Raw genomic sequence first — 17,779 nt, forward strand, 5'->3', positions numbered from 1 at the left:
TCATTCCCCTGCACCCTGATCCTCATCCCCAGCCAGAGCCCTCATCCCCCTGCACCCTGATCCTCATCCCCAGCCAGAGCCCTCATCCCCCTGCACCCTAATCCTCATCCCCAGCCAGAGCCGTCATCCCCCTGCACCCTGATCCTCATCCCCAGCCAGAGCCCTCATCCCCGTGCACCCTGATCCTCATCCCCAGCTAGAGCCCTCATCCCCCTGCACCCTGATCCTCTGCCCCACCCAGAGCCCTCATCCCCCTGCACTCTGATCGTCATCCCCAGCTAGAGCCCTCATCGTCCTGTACCCTGATCCTCATCCCCAGCCAGAGCCCTCATCCCCCTGCACCCTGATCCTTATCCCCATCTAGAGCCCTCATTGCCCTGGAACCTGATCCTCATCCCAGCCAGAGCCCTCATCCCTCTGTACCCTGATCCTCATCCCCAGCCAGAGCCCTCATCCCACCACACCCTATTCCTCTGCCCCAGCCAGAGCCCTCATTCCCCTGCACCCTAATCCTCTTCTCCAGCCAGAGCCCTCATCCCTCTACACCCTGATCCTCATCCCCAGCCAGAGCCCTCATCCCCCCGCACCCTAATCGTCATCCCAGCCAGAGCCCTCATCTCCCTGGACCCTGATCCTCATCGCCAGCCAGAGCCCTCATCCCACTGCACCGTAATCCTCATCCGCAGCCAGCGCCCTCATCCCCCTGCATCGTGATCCTCATCCCCAGCTAGAGCCCTCATCCCCCTGCACCCTGACTCTCTGCCCCAGCGAGAGCCCTCATCCCTCTGTACCCTGATCCTCATCCCCAGCCAGAGCCCTCATCCCCCCGCACCCTAATCGTCATCCCAGCCAGCGCCCTCATCTCCCTGCACCCTGATCCTAATCCCCAGTCAGAGCCCTCATCCCCTGCACCCTGATCCTCATCCCCAGCCAGAGCCCTCTTCCCCCCGCATCCTGATCCTCATCCCCAGTCAGAGCCCTCATTCCCCTGCACCCTGATTCTCATGCCAGCCAGAGCCCTCATCCCCCTGCTCCCTGATCCTCATCCCCAGCCCGAGCCCTCATCCCCCTGCACCCTGATCCTTAGCCCCAGCCAGAGCCCTCATCCCCCTGCACCCTGATCGTCATCCCCAGCCAGAGCCCTCATCCCCCTGCACCCTGATCGTCATCCCCAGCCAGAGCCCTCATCCCCCTGCACCCTGATCCTCATCCCAGCCAGAGCCCTCATCCCCCTGCACCCTGAACCTCATCCGAGCCAGAGCCCTCATCTCCCTCCACCCTAATCCACTGCCCCAGCCAGAGCCCTCATCCCCCGCACCCTAATCCTCTGCCCGTGCGAGAGCCCTCATCCCCTGCACCCTGATCCTCATCCCCAGCCAGAGCCCTCATCCCCCTGCACCCTGATCCTCATCCCCAGCCAGAGCCCTCATCCCCCTGCACCCTGATCCTAATCTCCAGCCAGAGCCCTCATCCCCCTGCACCCTGATCCTCATGCCAGCCAGAGCCCTCATACCCCTGCACCCTAATCCTCATCCCCAGCCAGAGCCCTCATCACCCTGCACCCTGATCTTCATCCCCAGCCAGAGCCCTCATTCCCCTGCACCCTGATCCTCATGCCAGCCAGAGCCCTCATCCCCCTGCACCCTGATCCTCATCCCCAGCCAGAGCCCTCATCCCCCTGCACGCTGATCCTCATGCCAGCCAGAGCCCTCATCCCCCTGCACCCTAATCCTCATCCCCAGCCAGAGCCCTCATCACCCTGCACCCTGATCTTCATCCCCAGCCAGAACCCTCATCCCCCTGCTCCCTGATCCTCACCCCAGCCAGAGCCCTCATCCCCCTGCACCCTGATCCTTAGCCCCAGCCAGAGCCCTCATCCCCCTGCACCCTGATCCTCATCCCCAGCCAGAGTCCTCATTCCCCTGCACCCTGATCCTCATCCCCAGCCAGAGCCCTGATCCCCCTGCACCCTGATCCTCTGCCCCAGCCAGAGCCCTCATCCCCCTGCACCCTGATCCTCTGCCCCAGCGAGAGCCCTCATTCCCCGCACCCTAATCCTCATCCCCAGCCAGAGCCCTCATCCCCCTGCACCCTAATCCACTGCCCCAGCCAGAGCCCTCATCCCCCTGCACCCTGATCCTCATCCCCAGCCAGAGCCCTCATCCCCCTGCACCCTGATCCTCATCCCCAGCCAGAGCCCTCATCCTTCTGCACCCTAATCCTCATCCCCAGCCAGAGCCCTCATGCCCCTGCACCCTGATCCTCATCCCCAGCCAGAGCCCTCATCCCCCTGTACCCTGATCCTCATCCCAGCCAGAGCCCTCTTCCCCCTGCACCCTAATCCTCATCCCCAGCCAGAGCCCTCATCCCCCTGCACCCTGATCCTCATCCCCAGCCAGAGCCCTCATCCCCCCGCACCCTGATCCTCATCCCCAGCCAGAGCCCTCATCCTTCTGCACCCTAATCCTCATCCCCAGCCAGAGCCCTCATGCCCCTGCACCCTGATCCTCATCCCCAGCCACAGCCCTCATTGCCCTGGAACCTGATCCTCATCCCCAGCCAGAGCCCTCATCCCCCCGCACCCTGATCCTCATCCCCAGCGAGAGCCCTCATCCTTCTGCACCCTAATCCTCATCCCCAGCCAGAGCCCTCATGCCCCTGTACCCTGATCCTCATCCCCAGCCACAGCCCTCATTGCCCTGGAACCTGATCCTCATCCGAGCCAGAGCCCTCATCCCCCTGCACCCTGATCCTCATACCCAGGAATAGCCCTCATCCCCGTGCACCCTGATCCTCATGCCAGCCAGAGCCCTCATCCCCCTGCACCCTGATCCTCATCCCCAACCAGAGCCCTCATCCCCCTGCACCCTGATCGTCATCCCCAGCCAGAGCCCTCATCCTCCTGTACCCTGATCCTCATCCCCAACCAGAGCCCTAATCCCCTGCACCCTGATCCTCATCTCCAGCCGAAGCCCTCATCCCCCTGCACCCTAATCCTCATCCCCAGCCAGAGCCCTCATCCCCCTGCACTGTAATTCTCATCCCCAGCCAGAGCCCTCATCCCCCTGCACCCTGATCCTCATCCCCCGCCAGAGCCCTCATCTCCCTGCATCCTAATCCTCATCCCCAGACAGAGCCCTCACCCTCTGCACCCTGATCATCATCACCAGCTAGAGCCCTAATCCCCCTTCACCCTGATCCTCATCCCAGCCAGAGCCCTCATCCCCCTGCACCCTGATCCTCATCCCCAGCCAGAGCCCTCATCCCCCTGCACCCTGATCCTCTGCCCCAGCCAGAGCCCTCATCCCCTGCACCCTGATCCTCATCCCCAGCCAGAGCCCTCATACCCCAGCACCCTAATCCTGTGCCCCAGCCAGAGCCCTCATCCCCCTGCACCCTGATCCTCATCCCCAGCTAGAGCCCTGATCCTCATCCCAAGCCAGAGCCCTCATCCCCCTGCACCCTGATCCTAATCCCGAGCTAGAGCCCTGATCCTCATCCCCAGCCAGAGCCCTCATCCCCCTGCACCCTGATCCTAATCCCGAGCTAGAGCCCTGATCCTCATCCCCAGCCAGAGCCCTCATCGTCCTGTACCCTGATCCTCATCCCCAGCCAGAGCCCTCGTCCCCCTGTACCCTGATCCTCATCCCCAGCCAAAGCCCTCATCCCTCTGCACCCTGATCCTCATCCCCAGCCAGAGCCCTCATCCCCCTGCACCCTGATCCTCATCCCCAGTCAGAGCCCTCATCCCCCTGCACCCTAATCCTCTGCCCCAGCCAGAGCCCTCATCCCCCTGCACCCTGATCATCATCCCAGCTAGAGCCCTCATCCTCCTGTACCCTGATTCTCACCCCCAGCCAGAGCCCTCATCCCCCTGCACCCTGATTCTCATCCCCACCCAGAGCCCTCATCCCCCTGCACCCTGATCATCATCCCTAGCCAGAGCCCTCATCCCCCTGCACCCTAATCCTCTGCCCCAGCCAGAGCCCTCATCCCCCTGCACCCTGATCATCATCCCCAGCTAGAGCCCTCATCCTCCTGTACCCTGATTCTCACCCCCAGCCAGAGCCCTCATCCCCCTGCACCCTGATCCTCATCCCCCGCCAGAGCCCTCATCTCCCTGCACCCTAATCCTCTGCCCCAGCCAGAGCCCTCATCCCCCTGCACCCTAATCCTCTGCCCCAGCCAGAGCCCTCAGCCCTCTGCACCGTAATCCACTGCCCCAGCCAGAGCCCTCATCCCCCTGCACCCTAATCCTCATCCCCAGCCAGAGCCCTCATCCCCCTTCACCCTAATCCTCATCCCCAGCCAGAGCCCTCATCCCCCTGCACCCTGATCCTCATCCCCAGCCAAAGCCCTCATTCCCCTGCACCCTAATCCTCGTCCCCAGCCAAAGCCCTCATTCCCCTGCACCCTGATCCTCATCCCCAGCCAGAGCCCTCATCCCCCTGCACCCTGATCCTCATCCCCAGCCAGAGCCCTCATCCCCCTGCACCCTAATCCTCATCCCCAGCCAGAGCCGTCATCCCCCTGCACCCTGATCCTCATCCCCAGCCAGAGCCCTCATCCCCGTGCACCCTGATCCTCATCCCCAGCTAGAGCCCTCATCCCCCTGCACCCTGATCCTCTGCCCCCACCCAGAGCCCTCATCCCCCTGCACTCTGATCGTCATCCCCAGCTAGAGCCCTCATCGTCCTGTACCCTGATCCTCATCCCCAGCCAGAGCCCTCATCCCCCTGCACCCTGATCCTTATCCCCATCTAGAGCCCTCATTGCCCTGGAACCTGATCCTCATCCCAGCCAGAGCCCTCATCCCTCTGTACCCTGATCCTCATCCCCAGCCAGAGCCCTCATCCCACCACACCCTATTCCTCTGCCCCAGCCAGAGCCCTCATTCCCCTGCACCCTAATCCTCTTCTCCAGCCAGAGCCCTCATCCCTCTACACCCTGATCCTCATCCCCAGCCAGAGCCCTCATCCCCCCGCACCCTAATCGTCATCCCAGCCAGAGCCCTCATCTCCCTGGACCCTGATCCTCATCGCCAGCCAGAGCCCTCATCCCACTGCACCGTAATCCTCATCCGCAGCCAGCGCCCTCATCCCCCTGCATCGTGATCCTCATCCCCAGCTAGAGCCCTCATCCCCCTGCACCCTGACTCTCTGCCCCAGCGAGAGCCCTCATCCCTCTGTACCCTGATCCTCATCCCCAGCCAGAGCCCTCATCCCCCCGCACCCTAATCGTCATCCCAGCCAGCGCCCTCATCTCCCTGCACCCTGATCCTAATCCCCAGTCAGAGCCCTCATCCCCTGCACCCTGATCCTCATCCCCAGCCAGAGCCCTCTTCCCCCCGCATCCTGATCCTCATCCCCAGTCAGAGCCCTCATTCCCCTGCACCCTGATTCTCATGCCAGCCAGAGCCCTCATCCCCCTGCTCCCTGATCCTCATCCCCAGCCCGAGCCCTCATCCCCCTGCACCCTGATCCTTAGCCCCAGCCAGAGCCCTCATCCCCCTGCACCCTGATCGTCATCCCCAGCCAGAGCCCTCATCCCCCTGCACCCTGATCGTCATCCCCAGCCAGAGCCCTCATCCCCCTGCACCCTGATTCTCATCCCCAGCCAGAGCCCTCATCGTCCTGTACCCTGATCCTCATCCCCAGCCAGAGCCCTCATCCCCCTGCACCCTGATCCTCATCTCTAGCCAGAGCCCTCATCCCCCTGCACCCTGATTCTCATCCCCAGCCAGAGCCCTCATCTCCCTGCACCCTAATCCTCATCCCCAGCCAAAGCCCTCATCCCCCTGCATCGTGATCCTCATCCCCAGCCAGAGCCCTCATCCCCCTGCAGCCTGATCCTCTGCCCCAGCCAGAGCCCTCATCCCCCTGCACCCTGATCCTCATCCCCAGTCAGAGCCCTCATCCCCCTGCACCCTGATCCTCATCCCCAGCCAGAGCCCTCATCTCCCCGCATCCTTATCCTCATCCCCAGCCAGAGCCCTCATTCCCCTGCACCCTGATACTCATGCCAGCCAGAGCCCTCATCCCCCTGCACCCTAATCCTCTGCCCCAGCCAGAGCCCTCATCCCCCTGCTCCCTGATCCTCATCCCCAGCCAGAGCCCTCATCCCCCTGCACCCTGATCCTTAGCCCCAGCCAGAGCCCTCATCCCCCTGCACCCTGATCCTCATCCCCAGCCAGAGCCCTCATCCCCCTGCAGCCTGATTCTCTGCCCCAGCCAGAGCCCTCATTCCTCTGCACCCTGATCCTCATACCCAGCCAGAGCCCTCATCCCCCTGCACCCTGATCCTCATCCCCAGTCAGAGCCCTCATCCCCCTGCACCCTGATCCTCATCCCCAGCCAGAGCCCTCATCTCCCCGCATCCTTATCCTCATCCCCAGCCAGAGCCCTCATTCCCCTGCACCCTGATACTCATGCCAGCCAGAGCCCTCATCCCCCTGCTCCCTGATCCTCATCCCCAGCCAGAGCCCTCATCCCCCTGCACCCTGATCCTTAGCCCCAGCCAGAGCCCTCATCCCCCTGCACCCTGATCCTCATCCCCAGCCAGAGCCCTCATCCCCCTGCACCCTGATCGTCATCCCCAGCCAGAGCCCTCATCCTCCTGTACCCTGATCCTCATCCCCAACCAGAGCCCTCATCCCCCTGCACCCTGATTCTCATCCCCAGCCAGAGCACTCATCGTCCTGTACCCTGATCCTCATCCCCAGCCAGAGCCCTCATCCCCCTGCACCCTGATCCTCATCTCCAGCCAGAGCCCTCATTCCCCTGCATCCTGATCCTCATACCCAGGAATAGCCCTCATCCCCGTGCACCCTGATCCTCATGCCAGCCAGAGCCCTCATCCCCCTGCACCGTAATCCTCATCCCCAGCCAGAGCCCTCATCCCCCTGCACCCTGATCCTCATCCCCAGCCAGAGCCCTCATCCCCCTGCACCGTAATCCTCATCCCCAGCCAGAGCCCTCATCCCCTTGCACCCTGATCCTCATCCCCCGCCAGAGCCCACATATCCCTGCATCCTAATCCTCATCCCCAGCCAGAGCCCTCATCCCTCTGCACCCTGATCCTCATTGCAGGCAGAGCCCTCATCCCCCTGCACCCTGATCCTCATCCCCAGCTAGAGCCCTCATCCCCCTGCACCCTGATCCTCATCGCAGGCAGAGCCCTCATCCCTCTGCACCCTGATCCTCATCCCAGCCAGAGCCCTCATCCCCCTGCACCCCAATCCTCATCCCCAGCCAGAGCCCTCACCCCCCTGCACCCTGATCCTCAGCCCCAGCCAGAGCCCTCATCCCCCTGCACCCTAATCCTCATCCCCAGCCAGAGCCCTCATCCCCGTGCACCCTGATCCTCATCCCCAGTGAGAGCCCTCATCCTCCTGTACTCTGATCCTCATCCCCAACCAGAGCCCTCATCCCCCTGCACCGTGAGTCTCATCCCCAGCCAGAGCCCTCATCGTCCTGTACCCTGATCCTCATCCCGAGCCAGAGCCCTCATCCCCCTGCACCCTGATCCTCATCTCCAGCTAGAGCCCTCATTCCCCTGCACCCTGATCCTCATACCCAGGAATAGCCCTCATCCCCGTGCACCCTGATCCTCATGCCAGCCAGAGCCCTCATCAACCTGCACCCTGATCCTCATCTCCAGCCAGAGCCCTCATCCCCCTGCACCGTAATCCTCATCCCCAGCCAGAGCCGTCATCTCCCTGCACCGTAATCCTCATCCCCAGCCAGAGCCCTCATCCCCTTGCACCCTGATCCTCATCCCCCGCCAGAGCCCTCATCTCCCTGCATCCTAATCCTCATTCCCAGGCAGAGCCCTCATCCCCCTGCACCCTGATCCTCATCGCAGGCAGAGCCCTCATCCGCCTGCACCCTTATCCTCATCCCCAGCTAGAGCCCTCATCCCCCTGCACCCTGATCCTCATCCCAGCCAGAGCCCTCATCCCTCTGCACCCTGGTCCTCATCCCCAGCCAGAGCCCTCATCCCCCTGCACCCTAATCCTCATCCCCAGCCAGAGCCCTCATCCCCCTGCACCCTGATCCTCAGCCCCAGCCAGAGCCCTCATCCCCCTGCACCCTGATCCTCATCCCCAGTGAGAGCCCTCATCCCCCAGCACCCTGATCCTCATCCCCAGCCAGAGCCCTCATCCCCCCGCATCCTGATCCTCATCCCCAGTCAGAGCCCTCATCTCCCTGCACCCTGATCCTCATCCCCAGCCAGAGCCCTCATCCCCCTGCACGCTGATCCTCATCCCCAGCCAGAGCCCTCATCCCCCTGCACCCTAATCCTCTGCCCCAGCTCTGAGCCCCCCGCATCATGAACCCCTCATCCTCAGCCCCGACCCTCATTCCCCTGCAGCCTGATCCTCTGCCCCAGCGTGCCCCACCTCCCCCTTCCTACACCCCCACCCCCAGCTGAACATGCACCCAAACTCTGTCCCAAAGCCTGCACCCCTTCTCCCTCCTGCACACCCACCCCCTGCCGTAGCCCAGAGCCTGCACCCAGCACCCAAACTCCCTCCCAGAGCCTGCACCCCTCACCCCTTCCTACACTCCCACCACCAGCCCAGAGCCTGCACACAAACTCCATCCCAAAGCCTGCAGCCCTCACCCGCTCCTGCACACCCACCCTGTGCCCCAGCTCGGAGCCTGCACCCAGCACCCAAACGCCTTCCCAAAGCCTGCACCCCTCCTGCACCCTAATCTCCAGCCCAGGACCTGCACCTCAGACCTCCCCCCTGAAACCCTGCCCAGAGCCTTAGGCAGGTGGAGGCGGAGTTGGGGGGGCGGGTTCTGGGCACCACCAAAATTTCTACAAACTTGCCTCCCATGCCTGGTGGTGGGGGCTCTGCTGGGATTAGGAGGGCCCAGGTGATGGTGGCTGCAATTCCCAATGTGATCACCAGGGGGATGTGAGGTGCAGGAGGATAGAAGGGGGGGAATCAGAGAATTTTGCCCTATGGTGTGCGTGGGGGGGGGGTGTCACAATCAGGAGCAAGGACTCCTGAGGTTCTATCCCCAGGGGATCGAGGGACCCGTTGGAACAGATTTGGCCTCCCAGGCATGAACAAACAGCTCCTGGCCCCACGGAGAGGCCTGGGGACGCGGAGGAACTTACGTGGAGAGCCGGCGGCTAGCTGGGGAAGGAAGGGAAAGAGATTGAATTAAAGCGAGAATCCACAAAGTCTCTTGTCCCCGTCTCTCCCCTGCTGTGGTGCCCCTAAGGATGGAGCACTCTGCCATCCCAGATGCCTGGGTCCCATCCCCCCCTCCCAGTTTGTCGAGCCCCGAGTCTGGGACCTGAACGGCTCCCCCAGGGGTGAGGTGACTGTGTTGTTTCTTGGATGCCTGGGTCCCATCCCCAATCCTGCCCCCTACCCGAAGCTGACTAGGTCTCAGCCCAGTCCTGGTATTCCCTCCCCTCAGAGGCAAATCACTCACAATCCTTTGTATAGGAGTCTGCTTTGCCAAGTTACCCGCAGTCCTTTGCACCAGAGTCCTGTGGTACCCAACTACCCATGATCCCTTGCATGGCTGTCCTGCTGTAGCCAGTTACCCACAGTCCTTTGCACCAGAGTCCTGTGGTACCCAACTACCCATGATCCCTTGCATGGCTATCCTGCTGTAGCCAGTTACCCACAGTCCTTTGCACCAGAGTCCTCTGGTACCCAACTACCCATGATCCCTTGCATGGCTGTCCTGCTGTAGCCAGTTACCCACAGTCCTTTGCACCAGAGTCCTGTGGTACCCAACTACCCATGATCCCTTGCATGGCTATCCTGCTGTAGCCAGTTACCCACAGTCCTTTGCACCAGAGTCCTCTGGTACCCAACTACCCATGATCCCTTGCATGGCTGTCCTGCTGTAGCCAGTTACCCACAGTCCTTTGCACCAGAGTCCTGTGGTACCCAACTACCCATGATCCCTTGCATGGTGGTCCTGCTGTAGCCAGTTACCCACAGTCCTTTGCAACTGTCTCTTGCTAGCCCACGTCACTCCTTGTGGGGGCTGAGAGCGCTGAAGGCGCCCTAGGTGAGAACACTCCTGTCTCTCATGCCTGGGTCCCATTCCCCACAGGCACTGAGAGCTGCGGTGCCCCCTAGGGGTGAATGCCCTGTGCTGCCGTCCCGGACGCCTGGGTCCCATTCCCCACAGGCACTGAGCTGCGGTGCCCCCTAGGGGTGAATGCCCTGTGCTGCCGTCCCGGACGCCTGGGTCCCATTCCCCACAGGCACTGAGAGCTGCGGTGCCCCCTAGGGGTGAATGCCCTGTGCTGCCGTCCCGGACGCCTGGGTCCCATTCCCCACAGGCACTGAGCTGCGGTGCCCCCTAGGGGTGAATGCCCTGTGCTGCCGTCCCGGACGCCTGGGTCCCATTCCCCACAGGCACTGAGAGCTGCGGTGCCCCCTAGGGGTGAATGCCCTGTGCTGCCGTCCCGGACGCCTGGGTCCCATTCCCCATCCTACGCCTCACGCACCTGCCACCTTCTTCCTGCAGAGGCAGATGAGCAGCAGCAGCAGCAGAGCCAGAGCCGTGGCAGCCCCACTGCACCCAGCCACCAGGGGGATGGGCAGAGACCAGGCTGGGAAAAGGAGGGGATGAGTTAACAGCCAGGACCAAGGGAGGGGGCAGCGTCTGGGGACCCACTAACTGCTCCACACCCCTGCTAGGGCAGGGGACAATCTGGGCCTTCCCTTTAAGGAGGGATTTTTTTTGCCTGCCAGATGCTCTTGGTACCACCCATAGTGAAATGCTGCCACCTTGTGTCAGGCTCAGGTACTGCACCTTTGGAGCCGCATGCGGTTCTGTCACCCCCCCAACACATGTTGTGTCTTGGTTCCAGGGTCTCCCCCAGGGGTAGCAGGGGTTGGGGCGCTGGGGTTATTGCGGGCTGCGATTACAGGCCTCACCTCTCACAGTGACATTCACAGCCTGGCTCCTGGGGGATGGGATCCACCTGCCGCTCATGTTCAGCTCGTATCCGCAGCTGAATTCCCCGGTGTTGCTGGGACTGGCTCGCAGGATGCTGAGCACAGAGAAGTTCACAGAGCCGATGCTGGGCTCTGTGGTGCTGATCTCAGACCCTGTGTCCCCAGAGGGGAGCTCAGCTCCATCCTTGTAGAAGTGAAACCTTCTCTCGCTGGCGTCCCAGGGGGCCATGCAGGTGATGAGCAGGGGGAGCCCTTCACTCACCGCTCTGGAGGGGGGATCCACGCTCAGCGCTGGCTGGGGAGGGGGATCTGAGGGGAGCAGGACATGGGAGCGGTCAACAGAGAAACCACAAGGCTGAGTGTGGGGAAGGGGCAGCTAGACTGTACAATGGGCACTAGGGGGCAGCAGAAGGTGGGGGTGGGAAAGGGGCGGCTGTACTATATAATGGGCACTAGGGGGCAGCAGAGGGTGGGAGTGGGGAAGGGGCGGCTGTACTGTACAATGGGCACTAGGGGGCAGCAGAGGGTGGGGGTGGGAAAGGGGCGGCTGTACTGTATAATGGGCACTAGGGGGCAGGAGAGGTTGGGGTGGGGAAGGGGCGGCTGTACTGTATAATGGGCACTAGGGGGCAGCAGAGGGTGGAGGCGGGAAAGGGGCGGCTGTACTGTATAATGGAGAATGGAGGCAGCAGAGGGTGGGGTGGGGAAGGGGCGGCTGTACTGTATAATGGGAACTAGGGGGCAGCAGAGGGTGGGGCGGGGAAGGGGCGGCTGTACTGTACAATGGGCACTAGGGGGCAGCAGAGGGTGGGGGTGGGAAAGGGGCGGCTGTACTGTATAATGGGCACTAGGGGGCAGGAGAGGTTGGGGTGGGGAAGGGGCGGCTGTACTGTATAATGGGCACTAGGGGGCAGCAGAGGGTGGGGGCGGGAAAGGGGCGGCTGTACTGTATAATGGAGAATGGAGGCAGCAGAGGGTGGGGCGGGGAAGGGGCGGCTGTACTGTATAATGGCACTAGGGGGCAGCAGAGGGTGGGGGCGGGGAAGGGGCGGCTGTACTGTATAATGGGCACTAGGGGGCAGCAGAGGGTGGGGGCGGGGAAGGGGCGGCTGTACTTTATAATGGGCACTAGGGGGCAGCAGGGGTGGGGGCGGGAAAGGGACGGCTGTACTGTATAATGGGCACTAGGGGGCAGCGGAGGTTGGGGCTGGGGAAGGGGCGGCTGTACTGTATAATGGGCACTAGGGGGCAGCAGAGGGTGGGGCGGGAAAGGGGCGGCTAGACTGTATAATGGGCACTAGGGGGCAGCAGAGGGTGGGGGCGGGAAAGGGGCGGCTGTACTGTATAATGGGCACTAGGGGGCAGCGGAGGTTGGGGCTGGGGAAGGGGCGGCTGTACTGTATAATGGGCACTAGGGGGCAGCAGAGGGTGGGGCGGGAAAGGGGCGGCTAGACTGTATAATGGGCACTAGGGGACAGCAGAGGGTGGAGGTGGGGAAGGGGCGGCTAGACTGTATAATGGGCACTAGGGGGCAGCAGAGGGTGGGGCGGGAAAGGGGCGGCTGTTCTGTATAATGGGCACTAGGGGGCAGCACAGGGTGGGGTGGGGAAGGGGCGGCTGTACTGTATAATGGGCACTAGGGGGTAGCAGAGGGTGGGGGTGGGGAAGGGGCGGCTGTACTGTATAATGGGCACTAGGGGGCAGCAGAGGTTGGGGCTGCTGTACTGTATAATGGGCACTAGGGGGCAGCAGAGGGTGGGGGCCGGGAAGGGGCAGCTGTACTGTACAATGGACAGCAGGGGGCAGCAGAGGGTGGGTGTGGGGAAGGGGCGGCTGTACTGTATAAGGGGCACTAGGGGGCAGCAGAGGGTGGGGGTGGGGAAGGGGCGGCTGTACTGTATAATGGGCACTAGGGGGCAGCAGGGGGTGGGATGGGGAAGGGGCGGCTGTACTGTATAATGGGCACTAGGGGGCAGCAGGGGTGGGGGAGAACTGTCTATAATGTAGAACGGGGGCTGTGGGGGTCCGTACCAGTCATGCTCAGTGTCACCGGGTCGCTGGGGGGTGAGCGGAGGTGGCGCCCATGGAGCTCTGTGCTGTACCCACACCGGTAGGTCCCGCTGTCTCTGCGGGTGACGTTCAGGGGGAGCTGGGGCTCTGGCTGCTCTCGAAGTGCCTCCCCATCTCTCAGCACCCAGTGGGCCCGCGGGACATAGAGCCCAGCAGGGACGATGCACTCGGCCGTCACCGTCTCCCCCGTCACGTAGAGCGGGAGGGGCGGGATGAGCAGCAGGGACGGGGCGGCCGGTGCTGGAAACACGGAGACGGAGACGGCGTCGCTGGCACAGGAGGGCACTTCCCTCCCCTGGATCAGCTCTATGTAGGCGCAGGAGAAGGACCGGGTGGCGTTTCTGGCGTCATTGGCTTGAAGATCCATCCACCAATTCCCAGCATTTCCCGGCAGGGGTCCCAGCGGCTCCCTGCCCTCGTAGAGCCCGTACTGCACCGGGAGGGCACCACGGGGAGCCGAGCAGTTAATTTCCACCCTGTCTCCAGCCACGTAAGCCGGATAGTCTGGAGACAGGGACACTGAGGGCTTCCTGGGGGCATCTGGGGGGAAAATGTGACTCTCTCTCAGCCTTCTGCCATAGATGGTCTCCGAGTAGCCCAGGGGGGAGCTGGGGACAGCGGGACTTTGTCCCCTAGCTCCTGCTTGAGGTTGGTCAAAGGTGTCAGACCCCTGATGGTCAGAAACCTCCCCCGGCCAGCCACCAGCGAGCCCAGCCCGGCCAGGCCTCTTTGTTCTCTTGCCTCCTTTGGCCGCTTTCGCTCAGCTCCTCTCCCTGCCCCCACTGTGGTTACAGCACCATCAGACCCCACTCGGCCGGCGATTGGGGTGAACCAGCCCAGCCCCCCCCGCCCCCTCTGGTGGGACCAGCTCTCCGTGCCTCTGGGCACCCCCCCAGCCCTTCCCTGTCCCAGCTCCTGCCGGGATCTGGCGTCTCCCAACACGGGTGCCCAGAACTGGAGTCAGGCTTCCTGCTGAGCTTGGCCAGCCCCTGGGAGCCCAGTGGGTCACCTTCCGCCCAGACCTGGCCTACTCTGGGGCTTCGTGGAGCTCAGCTGGGGAAAGGTTCACCCCAGCTGCTCTGGGGTTCGGTGTGCTGGGGTGCAGGGGAACCAGGGACAGGGTGCAGGGACACAGAGGTCACAGGGCAACAGGTGCAGGGATGCAAGGGGATGGGGTAAAGGGGTGCAGAGGAGCCAGGGGACAGGGATGCAGGGGGTGCAGGGCAACAGGGTCCAGGGACAACAGGAGTGGGGCGTGGGAAAAAGAGGGATGGCGTGCAGGGGATGAGGGGACAAGGTGCAGGGGTGACAGGAGCTGCAGTGTGGGAGACAAGGGGACAGGGTGCAGGGGTGCAGAGGGACGGGGTGCCGGGGCGCAGGAGGATGGAGTGCAGGGGGATGAGGTGTCGGGGCACAGGGGGAGGGGTGCCAGAGACCAGACTGAGCTCACCTATCACAGACACGGAGATGGGCCGGCTCTCCCCAGATGGCACCTCTCGCCCGGCGCGCAGTGTCCAGTACGCACAGACGTACAGCCCAGCCATCCCCATCTCAGCCCTGAGTTCCAGCTGGGCACCTCCAGCCGGCTCAGGGACCCCGTCAGCGATCAGCCCCCTTCGTTGCCTGTAGAATCTGTATCTGGTCACCCCCTCGCCCTGGGGAGCCGAGCATCTGAGGGTCACCCACTCCCCTAGGACGTATACAGGGTGTGGGGGAGCCAGAGCGAGCTGGGGGGCAGAGGGCCGCTCTGTTGCAGATGGAGAGAATGGGGAAGGGGAGAGGGAAAGAGAGAGCTCGGATGAGACCCTGCAGCTCATAGCCAGTGAGCCCAGAGATGGGGACCTGCCCCCCACTGAGTCTGTGCCCCCAAACTCCCCTCATTCACCCTCTGCAGCTCAGATCCCTGGGGCGGGGCAGCGCCAGAGCTAGTGTGACACGGCTGCACCTGGTTAGATCACTAGTGAGAGCCCACCCCACCAGGCAGCCCTCGTCCCCCCGAGCCATGCCCAGCCACACGTAGAGCTGAGTGCATTCCTATGATCAGCACCACCCGCCATGGGGCAGGCTGTAGGAGCCGGTGGATTCAGATCCCAGGGTTGAGCCCCACTGCCTGGGCACTACATTGCACCAGCGCTTCCTGTTGCCTGGCATGGGTCCATCATGGGGCAGCCTGGGGAGGGCTGAGGTCAGAGGGGGACGGTGCAGAGGTCTCATGGCACTTGGGGGGAGGGTGGCCGTGATGTCACGGCCGGGGCAGCCTGAGGGGTGGGAGGGGGAGACTGCAGCTGGCCTGGGGATCAGGGCTATGACAGCAGGGCCAGACCCGCATTCAGACTGGACCAGGATCCCTCGTTAGGACTGGATCCCCTTCCCCCCAGCGTCCCACCAGTCCTCCTCAGCTCCTGCTCCAGCCGGGGTTCCTCCATCGGGGACGGGGCTGCCCAGGATGGCACCCGGCTTCCAGCTGAGCTCTGCCCAGCGCATTCACCATGGGCATTAAACCCGTCCTCTCCACAGCAGCCACCTCGGCTGTGCCAGCCCAGGGTGGCATCGGCCTTTCTCCTGGTTATGGCCCCTCTTCCTCCTGCATCGACCGAGACCCCCAGGTCTTTCTTCTCCTCCCTCATTCCCAGCACACGGGCCCTGGCTCAGAGCAGCAGTTCTCCAGGTTAGTCCCCACGGCAGGACCTGGGGCTTGGGGGTGAAATTTCCCCTGTTTCTATCACTCCCCACTTCTGATGGGCGTCCAGAGTTTTGTTCCCGCAGGAGGAGGGGGGTGGGTGGACCAAGCCCAAAGATCCCCTGCTGAGACCTCAGGGCTCCACCACAGTCATCCCGGGAAAGGAGCAGTGGAGAGGTCTTCCAAGGGGCCTAGAGTGGTTGCGAGGAAGGAACCAATCGGAGGAGCTGCAGGAACGGCCAAGGAGGGGCCAGGAGGGCTGTATAAAAGGAGCTGCAGGACATCTGGCACTGGAGAAGACAGGTGTGTGTGCCTGGGTGGAAGAGCAGCAGGACCAAGGCATTTGCTGGCAGCAATTAAGAAGCCAGGGTTGCCAGGTGTCCAGTTTTTGGCCAGAAAGCCCAGTTGAAAAGGGACCCCAGTAGCTCCAGTCTGCATTGCCGACTGGGCGGTTAAAAGAACGGTTGATGGCGCAGCAGAGGTCCAGGTCTAAGGCAGGCTCCCTACCTGCCCTGGTTCTGCACGGCTCCTGGAAGCGGCTGCCAGGTCCTTGTGGCCCCAGGGAGGATTCATGTGCTGCCACTGCCCCAAATGCTGGCTCTGCAGCTCCCATTGGCTGGGAACCACAACCAATGGGAGTTGTGAGGGTGACGCCTGTAGGTGTGCAGCAGCACGTGGAGCCTCCCTGTCTGCCCATATGCCTAGGTCCTGCAGGGACCTGGTGGCCATTAACTGGCAGCTGCGATATGCATCGCTGGGACCCCAAACCCCAGCCCTGAGCGCCCTCCTGCACCTCAAACCATTCATCACTGGGCCCACCGCAGAGCCCACACTCCCAGCCGAAGTCCTTCACCCCCCTCCCGGACCCCAACTCCCACCCCAGCCTGGTGAAAGTGAGTGAGTGGGGGAGAGCAAGTGACAGAGGGAGGGAGGGAGTGGAGCTCCTGGCTGCCTGCGGACTGAGTGGGGAATAAGCCTGGGAAGGGCTGCAGAAAGATAGTGTCTCCATGGAGGAAGCCCTGGGGATACAGCCCCATAGCAGGGCTGGGACTACTTAAAGACTGAGCCCAGGGAGGGCTAGAGAGACCCCGCCAAAGGGGTCCTGAGACAGGCCCTGGTGGACGATGTACCCCGGAAGGGGTCTGTTCTGGTACAGACTGTGTGCATGACAGTCAGAGGGCTGAATTGCTGAAAAACCTCCTGAGAACCACCTACAGGGGTTACCAGAACTGAAATGGCCCAGAACAACAACAGGGGGTGCTTGTGAGAGGGGGGTGCCTGTCACGTCGGGGTGGAGGGGAGGGAGAAGGAAGGGCTGTGGCTCGGGGGGGGTCTTTGGTGCTAAAGCCCCACCACTGATTTTTGGGGATGAGCCACAGCCTGCTGGAAGGACGGATGAAGAGCTCACAAGGGGGAACCCATGCAGCCCCTGGGTACCACCCGCTCTCCCTGATGGCACCGAGCAGGAGAGACTCACCCGTCACACGTATGGTGATGGGCTGGCTGAGCCCCGAGGGGAGCTCTCGTCCAGACTCCCTGCTCCAGTACTGGCAGGTGTATGATCCTTCGTCCCCCACCGCAGCCAGGATCTCCAGCTGGGGTCCCCCCTGGGGTGACGGTAGCTCTTCGGAGCTCTGCTCCGGTGGTCGCTTGTAGAATCTGTAGCCTGTCACTTCCTGGGCCCCGGGAGCCGAGCAGCTGAGGTTGAGACGTTCCCCTGCGAGATACACGGTGTTTGGGGTGTCCAGCGAGAGTCTGGGGGCTGGCGGCGGGGCTGGAACAGAGGTTGAAGGGGGATGAGTTCAGGGTGGAACCAAGGTGCAGGGTTTTAGGGGCGGGGATTTACTGAGGGGCGTGGGGGCTTCTCCATCCCTGGCCATGTTTCAATCCAGCCGGGTGGGGTTCTGAGGGGATCTGCTCTAGTCCCGTAGGTACTAGTTTAGGGAGCTCCCTGTGCAGATAGGTGTGTGTGGGGGGGGCTTCTGGCTTTCGATCTGTGGCTTATGGCCCAGAGCTCCCACCCCAGTCTGTGAAGTGCAGCACAGCCCCTGGAGACCCCAATGGGGACAGCATCTCCCAACCTG

At 63.0% G+C, this 17,779-nt stretch overlaps 1 protein-coding gene across 1 annotated transcript in view; it reads right to left on the bottom strand.

Moving 5' to 3' along the window:
* Positions 1 to 17,779, bottom strand: part of CIDEB (cell death inducing DFFA like effector b) — a 44,571-nt gene that overhangs the window by 14,631 nt on the left and 12,161 nt on the right. Inside the window, exons 6-11 of the mRNA XM_030539950.1 lie at positions 17,173 to 17,469; positions 14,466 to 14,762; positions 12,977 to 13,555; positions 10,925 to 11,254; positions 10,492 to 10,596; positions 9,133 to 9,151 (exon numbers count right to left, since the gene is read on the bottom strand). Coding sequence (XP_030395810.1) covers positions 9,133 to 9,151; positions 10,492 to 10,596; positions 10,925 to 11,254; positions 12,977 to 13,555; positions 14,466 to 14,762; positions 17,173 to 17,469 — 1,627 coding nt within the window. The remainder of the gene's footprint in view (positions 1 to 9,132; positions 9,152 to 10,491; positions 10,597 to 10,924; positions 11,255 to 12,976; positions 13,556 to 14,465; positions 14,763 to 17,172; positions 17,470 to 17,779) is intronic.

The sequence above is a fragment of the Gopherus evgoodei genome, chromosome 21 (assembly GCF_007399415.2).
Source record: "Gopherus evgoodei ecotype Sinaloan lineage chromosome 21, rGopEvg1_v1.p, whole genome shotgun sequence".
Classification (NCBI taxonomy): domain Eukaryota; kingdom Metazoa; phylum Chordata; order Testudines; family Testudinidae; genus Gopherus; species Gopherus evgoodei.